Source organism: Quercus lobata, chromosome 8 (genome assembly GCF_001633185.2).
Source record: "Quercus lobata isolate SW786 chromosome 8, ValleyOak3.0 Primary Assembly, whole genome shotgun sequence".
In the NCBI taxonomy this organism is placed as follows: Eukaryota; Viridiplantae; Streptophyta; class Magnoliopsida; order Fagales; family Fagaceae; genus Quercus; species Quercus lobata.
Window position 1 is genome coordinate 3,208,494 of NC_044911.1, and position 24,430 is coordinate 3,232,923.

Below are 24,430 nucleotides of genomic sequence, written 5' to 3' on the forward strand. Positions count from 1 at the left end.
ATCTTGGGAAAGTTACCCTTATGACCCTTCCCAGATAAGACTCTGCATCTAGCAGAGCCGTATTCTCCAGCCTTATCAATCATCCCCCACAGTTCTGGGATTAGACTGATGGGACAAGTATCAGTCTTGGAAATGTTGACCCTATACGTGGACGAAGGACAGTGGACGCAGGCTAGTATAAAAGGAAAAATAAGTGATCCAGGGGGGGAGGTTGGGAAAAATGGCCAAAAACCAGAGCCTCCCAGCCCACCTCCAAGAGAAAGACTCCGGGGGTGAAGGAAACTTGAACTCGTACGAACACCACGAAATACCCACCGCCTGTCGATCAAGGCCTAGCCTTCCAAACCCACGCTCTATAAATGATATTGTTTGGGCCTTTTCACGTGCGAACCCGACACTGTTACGGTCCGCCACGAATCGCGTCCTTACATATAGATAACTTTTTTTTTCTTGGGAGAAGAAAGAAAAGGTGTTTACTTTAAACTCAAATACTTATTACCTTATTTATAATTTTTTTTAACTTTATCCAAAAACATTTTTGGTAAATCAGTATGAACAATAATTATCTTAAAAAAAATCACGTGTGAAGAGGAAAATTTTGTTGTTGGATATGTAGCTTTTTTTTTTTTTTTTTAATTATTTTTTTTTACATGAAATAATATAATTTAATTTATAAAAAAAAAAAAAGAATAGATGAAGATTGTAGCTATTTTTTGTTTTTTAAATAAAAAAAAAAGGATTAGATGAGGAGTTTGAATTTTAATCAAATTAAGATTTTTATCAATTTAAAAATTATAGGAGAAGAAGATAAGTATAAAAAAGTTATATTTATTTTTAAAAAATTTTAAAAATTTTTCTGCAACCACTAAATTTAGCACAACCATTTAGCGCAACCACTAAATTTCTACAATTTAGTGCAGCCATTTGGCGTAACCACAATGTCTAAGCCCTACTTTTATTATATAGTATATGATTTTTATTTATATTTTCTATATGTTGCTAAGCATTTATTTTTCGTATAATGTTAAAAATATATCAATTTAAGAGTAACACTCTATTTGTTTTAATAGAAAATCTTACACAAAGATAATTTTCTTCATTTTCATGTGTTTGTAAGTAAAAAAAAAAAAAAAAAAAAAAAAAAAAAAAAAAAAAAAATTATCTCTTAATGTAAGGACGCGATTCGTGGCGGACCGTAACAGTGTCGGGTTCGCACGTGAAAAGGTCCAAACAATATCATTTGTAGAGCGTGGGTTTGGAAGGCTAGGCCTTGATCGACAGGCAGTGGGTTTTTCGTGGTGTTCGTACGAGTTAAAGTTTTCCTTCACCCCCGGAGTCTTTCTCTTGGAGGTGGGCTGGGAGGCTCTGGTTTTTGGCCATTTTTCCCAACCTCCCCCTGGATTGCTTATTTTTCCTTTTATACTAGCCTGCGTCCACTGTCCTTCGTCCACGTATAGGGTCAACATTTCCAAGACTGATACTTGTCCCATCAGTCTAATCCCAGAACTGTGGGGGATGATTGATAAGGCTGGAGAATACGGCTCTGCTAGATGCAGAGTCTTATTTGGGAAGGGTCATAAGGGTAACTTTCCCAAGATATTTTAAGTCTCTTTTCAAGTTTAGTCCAATTCCAATTTTACCCCTTTCCTCCGGTAGGATTTTGGATCTGCCGAGGACGGAACTGTCCTCGGCTGTATTCCAAAATAGTTTTGTGCTCCGTGTTTATCGGGCTTGGGCCATAGCTCTCCTCGGCTTGGGCCTTCGGACTCTCCACGAGCAAATGGGCCTGGCCCATAGATTATTGGGCCCCACAATAGCCCCTCAAAACCCGGCTGTCCAACCTCTTGGTTGGAAATGGGGGTTTTAGTGATGCCGAACCTTTTCCTACGGCCCAATCAATTTGGCCTATTAATAATGCTGGTGGCTCTTCATCTGTCCAAGAAATGCACCGGTCTATGAGATAGTTTTTTGTTTTCGCGCTTGATGTGTTCTTATCGTTTGGGTATCCAAAACGCGCTTTTAATGACCACTATTTACGAGACTACTTTAATTCGGCGGTTCGCTTTGATGGGGTGGAGAAACGGAACCGGCATGTTTGTGTTGGCAGATTCCTTTGGAGATCTGAACCTATTAAATGTCTCCCGCTCCACCCTTTGTATAAGAAGGAAGGGAGGAGGTTATTGTTTTTGTAAAGAATCCCTTTTCATCCTTCTGAGATTTGAAATACTTGGCCTCCCCTAGGGTTCATTTAACCTAATTGTTATTCCCCACATCAAAATATGTTTACTATAACGAGTGATGAAGGAACCAAATCCCTCCTCAAAGCACCGTGTTCTAATAAAGCTCGAAATGGCTCGGTCAGGGCAAGGGTGGCGGAGATTTAAGATTCGTCTCACCTTCCTTTTAGCCAAAATCCGAAGCAGGGATTCATCACGTCCAACTTTCGGCGTGACTGAGTCAAGAATTCCCATCATCATAACCAACCGCTCTCTTACGAGCATACCTAATATGGCTCCAGTGTGTTAGGAGTCAAGGACGAGGCAGGGACTAAGTGTCTCTGCTTCTTCCTCTCTTCGTTCACCGGTGGCCCTCTCCGCTTCCCTTTCTTAGTCTTCCCAGCACCAGATCCATTCTGGTGCTTTCTCTTCTCCCTCTTTTACTCCTTTTCTTTCTTTTCATCTCTTCTCTTTTCTCCTCCTCCTTCTTTACTCATGTCCTCCATCTTCCTCATTCCTCTCCTCAATCTTCTTCATTGATTTCTTCCTTACTATTTCCTTCTCCTTCATTTTTTCCCAAAGAAGGTTCTTATCGTAATATGAGCAGTACTGAGGCAGAGATTGAAGAGACTTTGAAGACGAGTTTAAAAGACTCCTGACATTTTACTTATCTGTACTACAGATGTAATGGTTGCTTAGGCAGTTCACATTTTGTATAGGCTCGTTTGAGCCCCTCTTTGTACGTTGTAATAATTTTTCGCATTAATAAAAATTGTTGTTATTTTATTTCGCATGTTTTGTCTCTATGCCTTTTTTTTTTTTTAAAAAAAAATTTACAAACGCTGCTCGGCACCATAATATAGCATCTAAATCAATGACGACTAAGACCAAAATACTTGATAATAAAAAGATGTCGCCATGGCTTTAATAGAAATGCTTGGCACAATAAGGTCGACCAGCGAAAAGTAATACTTACCCCATGCTAGCCGAGAAGAAAAACGAAGGTTTGATGCCGTGTAAGGAATAACCATTTGAAGGTATATCACCCACCAAATGAACAGCTCTCTTATACGACTAAGTGCTGGGGCGTTCCGCCACCTTCCTTACACCTTTATTGGCCTTAACCTTTTATGGTGTTTAAGCCGTGGATGAAGTGACCTGTCATTTTTATCAAGTAACCCATCTTACGAAATTCAAACCTTTTCTTATCCAAGTATTTGGTTTCCCCACTGGCTTGGGTCCGAGGATCATACAAGGCCTTAGTTCTAACCAAAACTTGTAATAATTATAATTCTTTGTACTTGGTTTCCCCATAGGCTTGGGTCCGAGGACCATGCAAGGCCTTGGTTCTGTCAAAAACTTGTAATTTTTATAATTCTTTGTACTTGGTTTCCCCATAGGCTTGGGTCCGAGGACCATGCAAGGTCTTGGTTCTGTCCAAAACTTGTAATTTTTATAATTCTTTGTACTTGGTTTCCCCATAGGCTTGGGTCCGAGGACCATGCAAGGCCTTGGTTCTGTCCAAAACTTGTAATTTTTATAATTCTTTGTACTTGGTTTCCCCATAGGCTTAGGTCCGAGGACCATGCAAGACCTTGGTTCTGTTCCTGGGCTCCTATGCTGAACGGGCCTGGGCCGCGAATTTACTGGGATTAGACTGATGGGACAAGTATCAGTCTTGGAAATGTTGACCCTATACGTGGACGAAGGACAGTGGACGCAGGCTAGTATAAAAGGAAAAATAAGTAATCCAGGGGAGGAGGTTGGGAAAAATGGCCAAAAACCAGAGCCTCCCAGCCCACCTCCAGGAGAAAGACTCTAGGGGTGAAGGAAAACTTAAACTCGTACGAACACCACGAAAAAACCCACCGCCTGTCGATCAAGGCCTAGCCTTCCAAACCCACGCTCTACAAATGATATTGTTTGGGCCTTTTCACGTGCGAACCCGACACTGTTACGGTCCGCCACGAATCGCGTCCTTACAATATATTATACGCTGACTTTTTTTTTTTTTTTTTTTTCAAAAGAAGCGTTTCTCTCTCTCCCTGCAAAACAAAGGGATTATAATAAGAATTAGGTAGACAAGAGTAAGACTAGACCACCTCTTTTTTACAATAAATGTTAAATTTAGATCATTTTTCATGCATATACACACACTACACAAAGGGGTTATAACAAGAATTAGCTAGACAAGGGTAAGACTACACCACATCTTTTCTACAATAAATGTTAAATTCATATCATTTTTCATGCATATACATACTCATATAGTGTGCAACGCACAAGACTTAAACTTGGTAAGGTGAAACTCACTCAAGTTTTAGTGCCTTCTTCCATACTTCAAATTTTTAAATGTTTAATAATTTAGATTATTCTTAATTATTAAATTGAGGTTTCACTTAAACATGATTTCAATTATTGTTTTGGATAGTTTTTAACTATTAAATAATTCAAGGGTTTTCCATTTAAATATATGTGATTAATTGACCCTCAAAGTTCAATGTATTATCGAAAATCAGTATATATATATATATATATATATGCATTTTATAGTACCTTAGTCTTACACAACATGCATTTATTATGTAACTTAAAAGTAAAATATTCATTTATTTTAAGTAAATTAATAAAAAAAACATTTACATATAAATTTTGATTAAACCGTGTATTATACAAGTATAATACTAATATATTAAATAAAGTAATAGACGTATCTCGATGTATCCATGTCTCAATTTTTCAAAAAAACAAAAAAAAAATGTGGTGTTGCCGTATTGTACACATGCTTGTGTCCGTGATCCCTAATATCACTCTTTTTTATCAATCCTGATAAATGAAATCAGTCAGGCGATTTTCACGTACACCTAAGCAGGCCGGACCTAGATTAACTCAAAACCTGAGGCTGGCCCAAAACTTTGTCAAGCCCAAAAGAATTGCCGATAAACATTGAAAAAACATGGGCCTCTCAAGAGTGACCACAGAGCCTCTTTGGTCATCTCTCTGGGCTTGACTTCTCAACCCAGCCCATAGTCTCAATTCTTCTTTTCTCTCACAAACCCATCTCTCTCTCTCTCTCTCTCTCTCTGAGCTTGCTTTTTTTTAATTAGCTTTTGTAAACCAAAACGACACAGTTTTAGGCTCTCATATAAAAATATAGAAAACCCTAACCTTTCAATCTTTCTCGAGCTTTCTTCACCAAATCGTATAGCTTCGAAGCCTTAGCTCTCTCTTCGCAGTGATTCAGATTCCGGTTCTTCGTTTCAACCAGTCCAATTTCAAACCGGTAATTGAAATTTTTAATTTTCATTTTGGATATATATTGTTGAATTTGAGTTGTAGCGATTAATTGTGTGTAAAATTCGATTTTTTATTTGGGTTTTGATTTTAGGGTTTTGATTCTCTGAAAAATCTGAGGTTGGTTGTAGAAGTAGAGAAAATTCGTGTGATATATGATATGTTTGTTTGCTGAGAAACCGTAGGAAAAGATAGGAATCACGAACTTGAAGTTTGGCACCAATTTTTTATGTTTACACTCCATTGTGATGAATGCAATTGTTGGAAAGTATTGTAGTTTTGTTCTCATTTATTAGTGTTATTCTCATTTGTTTTCTGATCTAATCTTTATAAAATGAAAGATTCTTGCAAAACAAAATTGGGAATTTCACATGATTTTAGTTTTACATTTTGTATAAGATTTTTCATTTAGTTTATATTTCTGGCTAAAAACTTTAGGCCCATGCCCAGTGTGGTCCAACCTCACCTCTTTATATGGCCTAAATGACTTTGTTGTTGTAAACTTTGGAATAACTATGTGGTTGTAATTTATGTTGCTTCTAAACTTGCCATTTTTTTTTTTTTTTTAATTTTCGGGTTTTGAGCTTATTATCTTTGTTTTCTGGGTGGTCTACAGTTTGGTATTCTTATGTATATGGCCTTCAATGCATTAGCTGTGTAAGTTTTCAAAATGGGTTGTGTGATTATGCATTTTGAAGTATCTTGTTGTGGTGGATAGGTTATTTTTTGAGAATATTGTGAGGAGATGACGACTGCAGCTCGTCCCACATGGGCACCAGCAAAAGGTGGTAACGAGCAAGGTGGTACTCGAATTTTTGGTCCTTCACAAAAGTACTCATCAAGGGACCTTGCTGCTCATACAACTTTGAAGCCCAGGTAGAGTTCTGTCATCTTCTTGTATCTTTATTTCTAATTGTATGCTTTTGTGTTGGATGGATGACTATCTTGAGGGTTTAGTATTTTCTAAACTTGAATAGAACTTGAAGAAATGATTCTTTAGGTGTGGATCTTATTTATAATGTTTCTCTGAATTTATTTATTTATTTGTTGTTGGTGGCTTTTGTTTTTGGGGGATTTTTGTTTTTTTTTTTTGGGGGGGGGGGGGGTGGGGGTGGTTGGAACTAGGACTAGGCTTCATAACTAGGAAATCAGCCTCCTTTAAGAATGAGTGGCAGCAATAGGTGGAGAGTTCTGTCTAAACCCCTAATAGAGACTTTTAATATATGGCTGTCAATGAGCTATAGCTTAAATGTAACTGGTGCGTGCTTTCTTGCCAATAAAAAAGTTGTTGCTTAAGGCATTATTAGTTGTAAGAAGATCTCAATGGGCAATACGTTATTAGCTTAGGAAATTTGGGAGCTATTATTGCATGAAAAGTCGGAAAGAGGCAGGAGTTTTTATAGATTTTTTTTACTCTCTCTCTCTCTGACTCTTTGTTATGAATGGGGAATGGTTCAAGATTTTGTATTTGAGAGATGTAGATAAATTGATATATATGTCATATGTGATCAGCCAGCTGCATCCCAAACGTCCATATTTGTGTATATATAGTGCATATGAAGTGAGATTCCAGTATTCTATTCTATATTTATGGTCTTGGTCCAATCCAATGTAGTCTTTTTGTGCAAGTGTTTCCTTTTCATGCCAATATGAGAAACCCTTTCTGATTGTTGTCTGCACCTCCAGAAAGGACGGGCAGGACACCCAAGATGAATTGCAGAAGAGGAATCTCCGTGAAGAGCTTGAAGAGCGCGAGCGGAGGCATTTCTTGTCAAAGGATAAGTCCTATAATGGTAAGAAAAGGAATATATCTATATTACCAAAGTTTGTTGGCTTGCAACTTCTTATTGTTGATTTGTTGAATTTACCTCATTTATATATTGTTTCCACAATGTACTTTTTTAGCATTTTGCTGTTTATTTAGTTGACTTGTATGTTGTTGCAGATGAAAGAGGTCGCAGGAAGGAAAGCCATCTCCTATTGGAAGGTAAATCTACCAGCTCACCTGATGTGTATATCAATTTAGTGACTCCTATATGTACTTTTTTTTTTTTTTTTTTTTCGATAAGTACTCGCCAGATATACTTATACAGTCTATTAACTGCGTAAATCATTAAATTTTACAGGGACAAGGAGTGAAGCTGAAGATCGTATTGTTCCACGTAGTGTAGATGCTGATGACTCTGACGTAGAAGTAAAAAGTGATGATGAGAGGTTATTAATTTGTTTCCCTTGGCAGAGTTATTTATTTATTTATTTTTTATCTGCCAATATACTTGACTCATGCAAATTCTAGGTTCAGTTTTCTTTGAATCAATAATCATGTGTGTGTTTCATAAGACTGCATTTGGAGTGTTCGTCCAAAATTTTGTTCATATGTCCTGTGTATAATTCATAAGAGTGTTTTTGGAATGCTCTTTAAAAATTGTATTCATATGTCTTATGTGTAGTTCATAAAAGTGCTTTTGGAATGTTCTTTTAAAATTGTGTTCATATCTCTTACTCGAAGAGGAATTTTCTGATTCATTTTGCCTATTTGACTCCATTGCTCATTTATGCCTTTGCATCCAGAATGACATGTCCTCTGGATTAAACACTATTTGTTAATACTTCTTGTATGTTGTGTTAGTGATGATGATGACGATGATGAGGATGATGAAGCAGCTCTTATACTTGAGCTTGAACAAATAAGGAAAGAAAGAGCAGAGGAGAAGCTACGGAAGGTGAGAGTTACTTTATCCAGGGATTACTCTACTCTTAATTGATATCCCAATTTGGTACTGCTTATTGGAGCAAATGAACTGGCTATTCATAACATGTTTGTAAGGATATTATACGTTGGCCAGCCAAAACAGTAAGGGGATGTATGTGCTGTTTCTCGGTGTCATTCTTTCAAACTCCTATTAATGCATCACTGAGAGTATGGGAATTATTTTGTTTGAAAAGTGATGGGTACACCCTGAAATGGATTTCTTCCAAATTTTGCTAACTTGTCACCTTTATGTATCACTATCAGTGTTTTTTGGTTACAGTAGTTGTAACAACTATGCATTGTTCATATCTAGGAACGACTAGAGCGGGAAGAAGAGCTTAAAGCCAAAGAAGCAGAGCTACTTCGAGGAAACCCACTGCTTAATAGTACAACATCAACATCTTTTAATGTGAAACGAAGGTCAGTTGCTGGGAGATCCAACCTTACACAAGTTTTTTTAAATCAAATCTAGGAACTTCTTTAATGATTTTTAATTTTTATGCTTGTCCTGTCCTAATGCATTGCTTTTTATGCATTTATTGGCTTAGGTGGGATGACGACGTGGTGTTTAAGAACCAGGCCCGTGGTGAAACCAAGACTCCTAAGCGCTTCATTAATGACACCATCAGGAATGACTTCCACAGGAAGTTCCTGCAAAAATACATGAAGTAGCTTATTGTTCAGATATTTAGATAGAGAAGCCTCAGTAATATTGGAGTCAAAAGCAATCTGTACTTATACAATGATTGTATGTATCAAAATGTAGCAAATTGCTCTGCTGGATATGCATTTGGCTCCGTTGCATAATGAGACTTCAAAATTTGGCATTTAATATTTTGTTGGATCTGAATGTTGAATATTGAATGACTGTATATGTTGGCAAGAGTTGCTTATTTTATCTTTTGAAAGTGTGGAATCGTAACAGCTGGTTCTTTAAACAACAAAAACATAAAAAAGTGAAAATCCAGTGGTGGCAACAACTACTTTGCTTGTCCTCATCGCATGTTCATTGAATCACATATTGGTCTCCAATAATGTCGTACGACCTCTCACTGTGCTAAGCTAACAACCAAATCAACACACTCAAAATCCCTATACGTTCAAACTGAACAGTACTTCCAAATTCTTACATGGATGAATAATTTACAACTATTGTTTACATGCTACTAAAAAATGGAAGAAGGATACATGATAAACTATTGTTACAGAAACAGTAAAAAGAAAAGGCATTGGTGGAGGTGGGGGACTAACATCATCCTCGTAGCCAATCTTTGAATAATTACTGTTAAAATTGAATGACCACTGAAGAGAGTGACAAAGAATCATGTGCTTGCACAGGCTGTGTAGTGTGTTCCAATGGCTCCCATTACTGGCAGAGGCTTTTCTTTTTTGATAAGTTGGCAGAGGCTTAATTATGCATTCTATTTTTGCTTCTTCTTAGGTTCTTCTAGAACAAATTCTGCATACAAATCTTTAAGAGCGATGACAACTGTAGTTATCAGAGGGCCCATAATTGCTCCCTGTAGAACAATGGATACAAGTCCAAACAACCCAGCAGACATCATTAGTACAACATTACAAGTTGTGCAGACAGCTAGTACAAAATAAAACCTTTCTACAACAAACTAAACCAAACACCATCAAATTTAAATTGAAGTATCATGAGTGTTTCATTCCAAAAACAATCAATATTGGCAGAAACAACAGAAATACAGTATACCAAGGGGATAGGATAGGTGAAAATTCTGAGTAAAGAACTGGCAGGTTTTTTTTTTTCAAGTGTGTGACATTTCAAGACTGTAATTCTTTAGTAACAAAGCACTAAATTATTTTCCTCATAAAGAGATTTGAGTCATGGTTTTTTTCACTGACCTGACCACTAGAGGTTACCTAACACCCACATTCATTCAAGGAGAAATTTTCTGGAAATGTTAAGTTTAGTTTATTTTTAAAAATTAAATAAATAAGAACAACAATCAAACAAACAGTTGGCTGATAATTCAATTCTTTTAGAACAAATAACAGTCCAAACTATTGAACAACCATCCACTATAGACTAAAGTAAACATCATCAATTTCATTAGAAAAATTAACAAATTTGGCAGGAGACTACACCTAAGGATAGTAGAGCTGCAGGTTTATGTTAATGGGACTCAAGTAACCAAGGTCATAATACTCTATTAACAAGACACTGTCAAGACTCATTTGGGAAATGCTGCTGCAGCCTGCAGCTTCCCAATATCGGAACAAAACTCCAAGTTCATTGCAAAGAAAATTACTTTCCAATCAAAATATGTAAGTTGAAACTCCTTCGATCTCTAAACTAGCTAATCTTCCATACAGAAATCTATAATCAGCATACTGATAAAGCTTCAATTATATGGATGATGCGTGTCAATTGCAATAAGAAGCATCCGTATATACTTTTTAGATTTCATAAGATGCTGACTCTCCAGACTGACTGAATAAGAGACTTGCATTGAGAATATCAAAAGGACAAACCAGAGGATAAAACATGACAATACTATAAGAAGGAACAAAAGATTGATAATTACCTCAAGTGCAGAAGGGAACAATGTCATTCCACCAATGATGCTAAGCCCTGTAAGATAGGCACTATGACCAGGTATGTCCTCCTGAATTTCTGAAGCACCATAATCCATAAGCAGAAGATGAATAATTGACAAGCTAGCCGCTAATATGTATCTTCCTTCCAGTAACAGTTGCACAGCTGCTGGAATTGTGGCCAACCAATATGGAAAGATAGGAAATAGAGGGCTGAGTAATGCAAGCACAGTTGACATGTACAGGAAATGTATCTTGTACAGTCTAAACAAAAGCCAAGTGAGACATCCCTGAAAAAATACAATCTCAGCCGTAGCCAAAAGCACACCTGAAATTGCCTTATCAAGAACCTCAACACATCTAACTCTTGCTGAATTTGGCATTGGAAGCATACACATTACTTGTGCAGTCACCCCACCAGACTCCGAAGTGATCAGATAATACAACACCCAAAAGAACACCATTGACTGAGACACAAAATGGAAGACCTCTGCTGCTCCAGACACTATAGAATTCCCAATGGAAAACACAAACCTTGCACCACTCCCTAAAACAGTTCTACTACTAGCAAACACACGTTGTGACACATCCATTCCTTTAACAGCAAACCCTTTAGCCTTCTCAACCAAGTCCTCACGAGTAATTATCAATTCCCTAAACATATCATCCAATTCTGTATATATCATCCCCCACTCCCTATTACTAATCCGATTCCTCAAGCTCAAAAATCTCTCTGTATAAGGCGAAGGCTTAACTAAAGCCGTCGAGTTTGAATTCCCTGAATCATTACCCGGTTTCTTTATCACAAAATGCTTAATCCCAGTGACAAGCTCAGTCATATTATACTGCATTGCCAAACTATCAACCTGATCCAACACAGTCTCATAACACTGAGTAGTGTACTTATCCACCATTCCAGCCACATCATTCTCATCCATCCACTTTTTCATACCTAACCTCTCAGCATAATTGCTCTCCTCCACATGTGATTTCAAAGAAATCACAGCATCTTTGCCTTCTACACCAATCTTATAAGAGAAAAAAATGACCCCAGTTAAAAACCCAACAATCATACCAACAATTAGACCAATTGCCACAATGGTTTTCAACCTCTTCAAAATCCCACGAGTGAAAAAAGCACTAATAGCAGTACGTCTAAAGCTATTACTCCGAAAAGACGACACAGCCGACATTGTCGAATCAACACTTTTGGAGCTAAAAACAAGGCCTAATCCGATCAAACACAGAGACCCAATTGCCCCAAACTTCTCATAAGCTATAACAAACATACCAAACGACAATAGCCATCGCAAAAGCTTTGAAAACCCACTTCGGAACCGTCTTGGGGGCTCTGATTTTGGCTTTCTGAGAATGACCCTGGAGCAAAGTCGGCGAATTTCGATCAGGGTATGAACGAAAACTTGGAAAACCGCAACTGGGACAGCGAGAAAAGTCTCTGTGAGGCCAAGTTGAAGAGGCTCAGACCAAAACGAAACAAGTGTTTGTTGAATGCCTCTGAGAGGGATAGAACAGAGAATTGCCCACTGGATGGGGCGAAGATACTCGTCGAGGAGTTTTGCGACGAAGTAGAGGATGAAAATGGTGAAAGCGAGGCCTGCGTGAGCCATAGCGATGTAGAGGGCAAGACGGACTTGTGGGTCGCCTGAGAGAGAATTTTGATCTGGGTTTGGTTTTGGTGGTGGCGCGTGAGTTGGAGGGGGTGGTGGTGGCGGTGGTGGTGTTGGAGAATGTTTGAGGTTTGAGGCGGATCGGAACATGTCTTGCCACGCTAGGGTTGATGAATTTGAGTTTTTGGATTCTGGGTCTGTGTATGGAACTAACTCCATTTGTTTCAGTTTATTTTGATGCAAGAGATAGTTGTGTTTTATGTTGTTGTTTTGAGTCTGTGATGTTGCGAGGGACTAGGAAAGGGTTCCTCTAATGTTGGACTCACTGACACAGATGTTGTCAGCGAGAGAAAAGGAATAGATTTTGCTCATTTTGGAGTGGTAATTCAGTAATTCTAATTCTAATTCCAAGTGGGTGTATTGTGTAGGAGTGAGAAAAAAAGACTTTGTTTTGGAAATATGCAGAATAAGGATGATGAAATGGTCGGCTTTGTCATCTGTGGACCTACGGGTTTGTGCCCTGCCTTTCCCGATGGGGGGACCTCAAAAGTCTGGATTATGAATATAGTAATAATATATACACTTAGGTGCTGTACAAATGCAAATACATTAAGTTTTCTAATTTTCTAAAGTGATGTCGGTATGTCATTTGCTCCTAATTTTCTCCATCTGCATATTTATATATATAAAAAAAAATTATTTTAAAATGTGGAACCTAATATATTATACCTAAAATATTGTACTTGAATTCAATAATATATTCAACACTTACTCCGATCTGCAAGACATGACACTTCTGATATTTTTCATAATATATTCAACACTTATTAATATAATCTATTGTGATAATAACACTTATTAATATAATCTATTGTGATAATAGAAACACCACTTTTACCTGGATTCATTATTAACATTATTTAATAGCAAGTTTCTATAATCTATATAAAAAGATTGCAGCTTAAACTTTTTTCCAATCAGTTTTTTGATGTAGGTGGAGATTGAACCCTAAATTTCTTATACAACAATCAGAGACTTTACCAATTAAGCTAACTGGAACCCATATATTGCAGCTTAAACTTATTGTTATTGTATAATTGTATGTATTAAAAAGTTGGTTGTCTTCTTCTATCTGAGTAATAATATTACGAGACAACATTTTTAATAATTCTTTCATAATTAACCTAAATCACCTTTAAAAGAATTTTTTTTTTAATTTTACTAATTTCTTTCACTCGAGTTAATTAGACATCACCTTAATTATATACTAATCACAATAGATTATTGTCAGATAGATATGGAAAAATATTCTGTTCATTGCTTCTTCTTTTTCTTTTTTTTCTTTTTTTAATTTCTCTCTATTGGGCATGGTACATTGTGTGTAATAGAAAGCGAATTATCTTCTTAAGTCCTTCATCATTAAGTTATCTGCATGTTAAACCTATGAAAACGAGACCATGTGCGCATGTTTTGACCTCAGAGGACAAAGAGTTAAACGTTGCTATCTATGTGTAGTTTTTATCTGGGTTAGGCATTTTGTCTAAGGAAGTGTAGGTTTTGAGTTCAAATTTTACTCTGTTGTGATTGCTTCTTTCAAGGCTTTATGTGTTTGGATGAAGGATTATAAGCTTTGTTTTGATTCTCAAATGAGACCAACTCCTCCATCCATTACTTATCTTTAATGAAAGTGGTACATGGAGCTTTGTCTTTCAGTGAGGAAAAAAAATAAAAGGAACTTTGTCAGTTAGTCCCTCTTCAAAAGGTGCATTATGGTTGTTGATAACCTCATTCATTGTACAACTATGGTTATAAATTTTGATTTTCATGTTACACAAATGAACATTGTTAAAACCACAGCAGAAACCAATTAATCTGTTAGAACTCATTTAAATTAAGTATTTGGCACTATTTTTTTGTTTCCCAAAATTGAATGATCCATAAAGTTTACCCTAATGGTTATATTATGATGAATTTTATGTGAGACCTGTTCCTTTAAAAGAAGTATCCCTAGACTAATTTATTTCCAGTAATTGATTGCAAGAGCCTCCAGACATCGTTCCAGCAGAGTTGCTTTGAACATTAGTATTGGAAGGCTAACCAAAGGTTATTACTTATTACCAACCGAAGATTTTCCAGATTTTATAACTTATGTTGCATGTTCAACTGAACCTTAGTTTGTTACTAACTCTTTTTTTTTTTTTTAGTTACAATGGGGGAAGATGGGAATCCTAGATTTCTCTTTTAAACCACCCGGTGGTGCTAGCTGAGCTATAAGATTCTTGACATCTTGGTAGAAAAAATCTAAGACTGCATCATTTTATGCCACAACTTTGATGTAGTAAGTTGTGAGTGGTGAGAAAAAGTGGTGAATTTATGTGAAAGTGACAGGCAGTCAATCACAATTTACCACATAAAATAATTGTAGAGAAGGGTGTAATCCTAAAGTTACTAACTTATGTTGCATGTCCAACTGAACCTTGGTTTGTTACTAACTTTTTTTTTTTTAATAAATTTGATAGTTACGATGGTGGAGGATTGGAATCCTAGATTTCTCTTTTAAACCACCCGGTGGTACTAGCTAAAACTATAAGACTCTTGACATCTTGGTGGAAAAAATCTAGGACCACATCATTTTATGCCACAACTTTGATGTAGCAAGTTGTGAGTAATAAGAAAAAGTGGTGGATTCATGTGAAAGTGACAGACAATTAATCACAATCAACCACATAAAATAATTGTAGAGAAGGGTGTAGTCCTAAAATTACTAACTTATGTTGCGTGTCCAACTGAACCTTGGTTTGTTACTAACTTTTTCTTTTCTTTTTTTCTTTTTTTAAATCTGATAGTTACAATGGGGGGAGGATTGGAATCCTAAATTTCTCTTTTAAACCATCCGGTAGTGCTAGCTGAACTATAAGACTCTTGACATCTTGGTAGAAAAAATCTAGGTCCACATCATTTTATGCCACAACTTTGATGTAGCAAGTTGTGAGTGGTGAGAAAAAATAGTGGATTCATGTGAAAGTGACAGACAATCAATTACAATCTATCACATAAAATAATTATAGAGAAGGGTGTAGTCCTAGAATTACTAACTTATGTTGCATGTCCAACTGAACCGTGGTTTGTTACTTTTTTTTTTTTTTTAATTTGATAGTTACAATGGGGGGAGGATTGGAATCCTAGATTTCTCTTTTAAACCATCCGGTGGTGCTAGCTGAGCTATAAGACTCTTGACATCTTGGTGGAAAAAAATCTAAGACCACATCATTTTATGCCACAGCTTTGATGTAGCAAGTTGTGAGTGGTAAGAAAAAGTAATGGGTTTATTTGAAAATGATAAGTAGTCAATCACAGTCTACCACTTAATATAACCGTAGAGAAGGGTGTAGTCCTAGAATTACTCTCGGTGTATTACTGTCTTCAATTGCTTTTAGTGTGCTTCAATAAAATACCCCTTCTAACCCCAAAGAAAAAAGAAGGTATTTGTAGTTGGCACATATTTAGAATTAACCATCCCCAATCAATTTGAGCTTGCATAAAAAGTGCTCCAGTTAAAGAGCTCACACTACATGTCTTCTAGATCTTAAAGCGAAGTTAATGTTCAGTGTTCACAATACCAGGAGTCATTGGCAAAGATAAACGTATCAAAACACGTTAATTTTCAACAAATAAATGAACATATTCATCATGTTGAGAGATGCCGTAGATGGAAGAACAATAGAGAATTTAGAAAGAGAATGTTTGATGAAAAATGAATTTATTGCCCTAACTTGCAAACAAGGGCAAATCTTGAATTAGATTTTCATGTCCTTCATTATTGTTCAGAAAATTTAAATTCATTTTCTCCTATCAGTGCCATGGCCCATGTCAATGTGTTGGGTGAGATAGCACCTTGGAGACTCCAAGTGAGAGATTAATATAACATATATTGTATTTAACCCAAAAGTTTAAGACTTTAAGTTTGAACCCAATTATGTTATATCAACCACATTTTTTTTTTTATTATTCATTTTATGTGAGGCTTCACTCACACGTGTAATCCAACAATCTACCCCTCAAAGTCCTACTAGTTCCCCCATTGTTTATAGGTTTTTTCCTTCATTTATGTTGTGAATCAGCCTACACATCTATGTCCATGGAAACCTTATTGTGTTGCACTCTCTAAGTGCACTCTATGAAAGGGGTCTTTGACTATTAGAATACTATAAAGTAAACGCAGATTATGATTTTATAAAAGTATCATGGGCTATTATGATTTTGCAATATCACCGATTATTGTGGTTTTAGAACTACCATATTTGGAGTCAAGAATTTTATAGTTCAACTAGCACCTTTTGGTATTATTAACAGAAACGTTCAAGGTTCAAAACACTTCAAATCCCTCTCTCCCCTAATTATCGAATTAAAACACACACACACACACACACAGAGCAATATTAACCGGTATCGAAATATTTTGTTCCTTAACAAAGTTTATGTGGCCTCTGTTGAGGTACAAATTTTCAGGCCCTAATCTTATTAGTCCACTCACTAAAAAATACTCATACAAGTGCATAAACTATTTTGAGCCCACATAAATGTTTCCTACACACTTACCACATATTACCCAAATATTCTCCATACTATTACCCAACTTGGGCTCCCACAAATATTTCCCATATAAGCCTCATAAATTATCTTGAGCTCTCTCACAAATATTACCCATTATATCCCACATATTATCCAACTTGGGTTTTCACAAAAATACTTATCATACTACTACCAAATTGGGCCACAAAATTATACTATCTCCACCAAAAAAGCCCAAACTCATTTACCTTGTGGGCAAAACCCAAGAAGCCTAACAAAACCCTCTTAAAGCCCATTGCTACATAGCACCTCTTAAACCCATTGCTACATGACACCCTAAAGACCGTTGCTTGCTACACGACATCTCTTAAAAGTATGTTGCTACACAACACCCTAAAACCCGTTGCTACACGGCACTTTTACAAAACCCGTTGCTACACAACACCTCTAAAACTCGTTGCTACACGGCAATATTTTTACAAAATCCTACAAAGCCCAAATACTATTTTGACACCTATTTTACAAAGCCCAAATACTATTTTGGCACCTATTTTACAAAACTCAATACTATTTTGGCACTTATTTTACAAAGTCCAATACTATTTTGGCAACTACTTATAAAGCCCAATATTATTTTGGCACATGTTTACAAATCCCAAATATTATTTTGGCAAAAACAATTACATTATGCTTAAAACCCAAAACTATTTCTTGGCAAAAACATATTTTCATATACTAAAGTCTCTAACTCATGGAAAATATAGTTTACCCATCTTTCAAAAATATTTCTTTTACAAAATTTATGGGAACTATGCTTATTTTTTTTCCATAATCAACTAACTACAAAAGCCCATGTATATCACCCATGGTAAAACTACTCATTTTATAGGGATGACCAAGCCCAAAGAAACTCGACTACAAGGCCCAACTGAGCCAGCCTAGCTCACATGGAAATCTCAACAGCTGAAACTTACGTGAGCTGTTAAGTCAAAGTTTAGCACAACTTGACAACTGGGACCCACTACCATCAGTTCCAACTTGTCAAATCAGATCAGAGGAGGACACATGTCTAGCAAGGGTTAAACCCTTCCTTACCAAGTTCATTTTCATCATTTCTCATGTAACATAAAACTTAGGTGACATGACATAAAGTTGAGAAGCTTCAACCAGCTATCTTCCATTTCTTCTCCATCCCATTCGGTTAAAGGCTAAGGGCAGCCATAACCAGACCATGAAAGCTCCTGGAGTAACTTGAAAACAGCTTATTATCATGCCAAAAATGTGTACTTTCTAATTCATAGACCAAGCACATGAACCCAAATGGGGAAACTTAGGGAAATGTGGTTTGGAAGGCACTAAAAGGATCTCTAGCAATGTTCCCAGCAAAGGCTCCAAGATTGACACCTGGCTTGGGGTGACACAACCTGCCCTAGGGAGCTCTGATTCTAGTGGCAGCAAAACCAAGATCATTAGCCTAATACATGCTCTAATCCTATCAGCTGAGGACAATCAACATTTAATGCTAAGTCAGAACTCCAACTGCCATTACCTAAAACAACAAAGAATACTCTAAAGCTGAACTTGCCACTCTTGGCCAAATCCTAGGAATGATTCTCCAAGAATTTTCTGAAGATTGAGGAAGATTTAGCAGAGATTATTTGCTAATTACCCCCTTAAACTCAACTATAAATGGAACTCTCTACTAATCCTTTAGGACAGATTAATAGAGCCTAATATACACCAAGAGAGACGAAAGAACTCTCTCATAAACTTCTTTATTATCTCCATCTCTAATCTTCTTTAAGCTTTTAGTGAGGTTCTGAGTCTTTGAGTTCTTAGTTTCAAACTTAGAAACTAAGTTCTTTAGCCCCTAGCTCACAAATACCCCTCATACCTCTTATAAACTCTCATCTATCCCTAGCAGAAAGCTCTAGTAGCTTTACTAAACACTCTATCTCACTGCTCATACTACCCAAAATGACCCTCTTTACTCACTACATATACCATATCTACGAGCATACCTTGGCATCATAATGATCTTACTACGCTAGCTAGAATCTCTCTCTCTCTCCCTACATCTCACACTAAGTTCCTCATTACTTGTTATAATGGAACCTATGATATTTGTTTATTCATTTACTATTGAAGGTTATTATGTAATTGTTACTATAAAGTTTTTTCCTTTATGTTATTGTATTAGAGGACCCTTCCCCAGAACTAGTGGATGATGATTTTGAAGATGCAGATACTTTTTTTAATCTGTGAAATAATTAATGGCTAAAAGTTCATTCTGCTATGTTTCATTTTACCGCTGGAATACTTTACCGTTGGGATACTTTACTACTGAAATATTTTACCACTGGGCTATTTCTTTATTACAATATGCTTTTTATTGTGTTGACGTATCTGCTGTAAGAAGTGTTTTTGGGCCATCCCGTGATCCTTGTCAATCTCATCCTAAGCCCAAGGCATAAAATAAGGCAAATTCTTCGGATCTTCACCGATAGCCTTTGGGCCATGCTTCAAGCCCATCATCGATTTTCGATTTAGGCCCCCAACCTTACACAAATCTCATTTATCGGAAGGAAGACTTTTCCACCCCAACAGCCTCTAATACAAAATTGACTCATTTAATATAGACCATATGGTCAAATCACTTTCTCTTTGTCTTTCTTCTCTTTTCTTATGAATCTTAACTTTCTTTTGCTGAGATTCTTATAAATCTTGACAATAATTTTTAGGGGTGTGCAGCCAACCTGTCAAAACCAACCCGACCTGACCCGACCCAATCCCGTTGAGTTGGGTCGGTTTTTAGGCCTTGGTGGGTTGGGTTGGGTTACAAAAAAATTTTTAATAGCGAGTTGGGTTAGGTTTGAGTCATAAAATTTCAAACCCGTCAAACCCTACACAACACACCTATATATTTAATATCTATATAAAAAAATATATATATATATATATATAATATTATATAATCAATAAATTTTTTAAAATAATCAGCTCTTCCTATCTTATATAAAAGCCAATTAATTCACACAAACTCTAGTAAATTACTATTGTTGTTTAGTCATTAGTGTTGTTTACTTTTAAGGAGTTATATTAATACTAATCTTTAGATTTTTTAATATATTTATATTTATATTTTTCTACTCAATTTAATAATAATAATAAAAATTTGTCCAATCCATAAGTTCAACCCAATCCATATGGGTTGAATTGGATTAGATTTATGTAATAGATTGAGTTGGATTGCTTTTTTTTTTTTACCCACCATCATGATGGGCTTGGTCAGAAAATCCCCAACCCCTAATAATTTTAACAACCAATTCAAATATAATAACTCAGTACATATCCTGATATGGTCATATTTAGAAAACTAAATCTAGGAAATGGCTTTTGATAAGACATGCGGACAACCTTTTCAACGTGATTAAGAGTGATCCCATATAGCTTTGAAGTTTCCAAAAAATAAAATAAAATATATAGCTTTGAAGTTTCCAAAAAATAAAATAAAATAAAACCTCCTGTCCTCATATCTGCAAATGTCACGTATAGGCTGGAGCTGGACATGGTAGATACATTCATTTTTTCTTTTCTTTTCTTTTTGTTATGAATTAGAAAAATCTCATTAAACAACAAAGAAATATAAGGATATACTAATAATATTGGACTGTTTACTAAATCAGAAACTTCCAATGTCCTTTTCTTTTGGTGTTAAATAAAAAGTTGTTGCAGGCAAGTCAATGACACTGAAGTAAAGAAATGACCTCAAAACACCAAAGCCGATTAGAAGAGAAAATTTGATTCACTGGCATGTTCAATGACAGAGCCTAAAGTCAACTAAGATATTGGAAGGTCATGATTATAGCCAAAACATTTGAAGACACATCTGATTAGTTGCAATGATTATTAATCTTCATAAAACTTGAAAGTGGGACTTTATAATCAGACCATTATTGTTGTTGCAAAAAAGAATCTCTCCATTTCAAATGGGTCTATTTCATGAATGAGAATAAACAGTACTTTAATCTAAAATTGTATCTACTTTTTTGTTATCATTGTCAGAAGATTGTCTTGAATTTTCTCAAGCATTGGTCGGATGTCTTTCTTTTCAATGCATTGTAAGCACAAGCGTGATTCATGTATCACCATACATTTGATGGGTGGCTTGAAATATCAAGCCTAGCAATCAAATGCATGACTTTCTTGCATGCTTGCCGACACATGCACGGCAATATTTGTTTTGATTTTTGTAGTTGTGATAGAGAGGTATTTGGGTGTATTTTTGTGAGAATAACTCTACACAAAATTTGTATCCTCTAATCGGTTTAGTGAAAGGGCATTATTTATTATACACCGTGTGCGTTTTTATAAACTGAAAATGACTTTATCTCACGTTTTCAGTTTTAAAACATAAGTGGCTGTAACACATTATGTGCAACATAAATTTCTCCTTGATGTTACCTATGAACGTAAGACAAAAGTCAAATCATGTAAATCTTTAGTGTTAATCTTTAGTGTTCTATTTTGTGTGTGTTTGTGTTTAGTTTCATGTTATCTTCGCTCCTACTATTGTTATTATTATTTTTGAAATCTTCCTTTCTAAAGTACAGTATATTTTTACAATCAATCTTTTGTGGGAGTACCATTAGTATCCAAGGAGTTTCCCACAACAATTTGGTAATAGAATTTCTGCTATTACAACAATTATTGTTGCAGAAGGGAACAATGTCATTACACCAATGATGCTAAGCCCTGTAAGATAGGCAGTATGACCAGGTATATCCTCCTGAATTTCTGATGCACCATAATCCAAGAGCACCAGATGAATAATGGACATGCTAGCAGCTGATATATATCTGCCTTCCATAAACAGTTCCAAAGCTGCTAAAACTGTGGCAGACCAAGCTGGAAAGAGTGGAAATAGAGGGCTGACTAATGCAAGCAAAGTCGACATGTACAAGAAATGTATCTGGTACAGTCTAAACAAAAGCCAAGTGAGACTTCCTTGAAAGAATGCAATCTCAGCAATAGCCAAAAGCACACCCGAAATCGCCTTATCAAGAACCTCAACACATCTAACCCTTGCTGAATTCGGCATTGGAATCATACACATTACTTGTTCAGTCACCCCACCGGACTCCGAAGTGATCAGATAATACAACACCCAAAAGAACAAAATTGACTGTGACACAAAATTGAAAACCTCTGCGGCTCCAGACAAAATCGAATTCCCAGTGGAAAACACAAACTTTACACCACTCACTAACACAATCCTACTACTAGCAAACATACTTTGTGACACATCCATTGCTTTAACAGCAAACCATTTAGCCTTCTCAACCAAGTCCTCCCTAGCAATTATCAATTCTCTTAACATATCTTCCAATTCTGTATATATCATCCCCCAATCCCTATTCGTCGGGTTCAAAGATCTCTCAGTATTAGGCGAAGCCTCAAACAAAGACGGTGAATTCAAATTCACAGAATCATTAACCGGTGTCTCTATCACAAAATACTTGATCCCAGTGACAAGCTCAGTCATATTATACTGCTTTGCTAAACTGTCAATGTGATCCAATACAGTCTCATAACACTTTGTAGTGTACCTATCCACCATTCCAGCCACATCATTCTCATCCATCCACTTCTTCAGACCTAATTTCTCAGCATAATTGCTCTCCTCCACGTGCGATTTCAAAGAAATCACAGCATCTTTACATTCCACACCAATCTTATAGGAAAAAAAGATGACACCTGCTAAAAACCCAACAGCCATACCAACAATCAGAGCGACTGCCACAATGGTGTTCAACCTCTTCAAAATCCCACCAGTGAAAAACGCACTAATAGCTCTACGTCTAAAGCTATTGCTCCGAAACGACGACATGGCTGACATTGTTGAATCTACAGTCTTTGAGCTGAAAACTAGGCCTAATCCAATCAAACCCAGAGACCCAATTGCCCCAAACCGCTCATAAGCTATAACAAACATACCAAACGAAAAGAGCCACCGCAAAAGCTTGGAAAACCCACTTTGGAACCGTCTTGGGGGCTCTGTTTTTTGCTTTTTGAGAACGAGCCCTAAGCAAAGTTGGCGAATTTCAATCACGGTATGAAAGAAAACTTCGAAAACTGCAACTGGGACAGCCAGAAAGGTTTCTAAGAGGCCGGAATGGAGAGGCCCAGACCAAAACGAGACAAGTGTTTGTTGAATGCCTCTGAGAGGGATAGAGCAGAGAATGGCCCATTGGATTGGCCGGAGGTATTCGTCCAGGAGTTCTGAGGCGTAGTAGAGGATGAAGGTGGTGAAAACGAGGCCTGCGTGGGCCATAGCGATGTAGAGGGCGAGACGGACTTGTGGGTCGCTTGAGAGAGAGTGATCTGCGTCTGGTTCTAGTGGTGGCGCGACAGGGGAGGGTGGTGATGGCGATGGTGTTGGAGGTGGTGGTAGGGAAGGTGATGGTGATGGTGATGGTGATGTTGGTGGTTGTGGTGGTGGTAGGGAGGGTGATGGTGATGCTGGAGGTGGTGATGGTAGTTGTAGTAGTGGTGGGAGGGAGGGCTTACGAAATGAGGCGGATCGGAACATTTCTTTCCATGGTGGTGGTGAAGGTGGCGAGGGTGATGATGATGGTGGTGGTGGTGGTAATGGAGAGGGTTTGCGGAAGGAGGTGGATTCTAACATGTCTTCCCATGGTGGTGTTGGTAGAAGTAGTAATGGTGGTGGTAGGGAGGGCTTACGAAACGAGGCGGATCGGAACATTTCTTTCCATGGTGGTGGTGAAGGTGGCGAGGGTGATGATGATGGTGGTGGTGGTGGTGGTGATGGTGGTGGTGGAGAGGGTTTGCGGAAGGAGGTGGATTCTAACATGTCTTCCCATGGAGGTGGTGGTAGTAGTAGTGATTGTGGTAGGGAGGGTTTGCGGAATGAGGCTGATCGGAGCATGTATTGCCATGGTGGTGGTGTTGGTTCTGAAGTTGGTGGTGATAGGGAGGGTTTGCGGAAGGAGTTAGATTCGAACATGTCCTGCCATGGTGGTGGTGGTGGTAATAGTAGTGGTGGTGGTAATAGTAGTGGTGGTGGTAGGGAGGGTTTGCGGAATGAGCCGGATCGGAACATGTCATCCCATGGTGGGATTGGTGATGATGATGATAGAGTTGAGTTATTGGAGCTTGGGTCTGTGCATGTAACTGGCTCCATTTTGCTGTTTTGGTTTCAGGTTTTGCATTGGCATATCGTGTTTGTGTATATAAAGGCCAGATGCACGATTGACCACTAGTTACTTAAAATAGACCAAGTTAGGTTCCAAAATGGACAAAGATTAGCTCCAGATCTTAACTAGGGTTGTTATTACCTATCTGGGGAGTATATTTCTTCTTCTCAGGTGAATCTATGTGAG

The 24,430-nt window shown here is 37.1% G+C and overlaps 4 protein-coding genes across 4 annotated transcripts; 2 read left to right on the top strand and 2 right to left on the bottom strand.

The window, feature by feature from the left end:
* The first annotated feature begins 5,307 nt into the window (after positions 1–5,307).
* LOC115955411 (protein CWC15 homolog) lies at positions 5,308–9,160 on the top strand. The gene is made up of 8 exons (XM_031073528.1): positions 5,308–5,499; positions 6,229–6,386; positions 7,197–7,303; positions 7,456–7,497; positions 7,637–7,724; positions 8,140–8,233; positions 8,576–8,682; positions 8,811–9,160. The coding sequence occupies exons 2-8, from the start codon at positions 6,256–6,258 to the stop codon at positions 8,932–8,934; spliced, it is 693 nt and encodes a 230-aa protein (XP_030929388.1). The 5' UTR covers positions 5,308–5,499; positions 6,229–6,255; the 3' UTR covers positions 8,935–9,160.
* Positions 9,161–9,320: 160 nt separating this feature from the next.
* LOC115955409 lies at positions 9,321–12,969 on the bottom strand. The gene is made up of 2 exons (XM_031073527.1): positions 10,818–12,969; positions 9,321–9,782 (listed from the first exon to the last, which is right to left on the bottom strand). Exons 1-2 carry the CDS (start codon positions 12,672–12,674, stop codon positions 9,684–9,686), a joined length of 1,956 nt encoding a protein of 651 aa, XP_030929387.1. The 5' UTR covers positions 12,675–12,969; the 3' UTR covers positions 9,321–9,683.
* Positions 12,970–21,675: 8,706 nt separating this feature from the next.
* LOC115955521 lies at positions 21,676–23,715 on the bottom strand. The gene has a single exon (XM_031073654.1). It carries the CDS (start codon positions 23,713–23,715, stop codon positions 21,676–21,678), a length of 2,040 nt encoding a protein of 679 aa, XP_030929514.1.
* LOC115955522 (glycine-rich cell wall structural protein 1.0-like) lies at positions 23,714–24,310 on the top strand. The gene has a single exon (XM_031073657.1). The coding sequence runs from the start codon at positions 23,714–23,716 to the stop codon at positions 24,308–24,310; it is 597 nt and encodes a 198-aa protein (XP_030929517.1).
* The last annotated feature ends 120 nt before the right edge of the window (positions 24,311–24,430 follow it).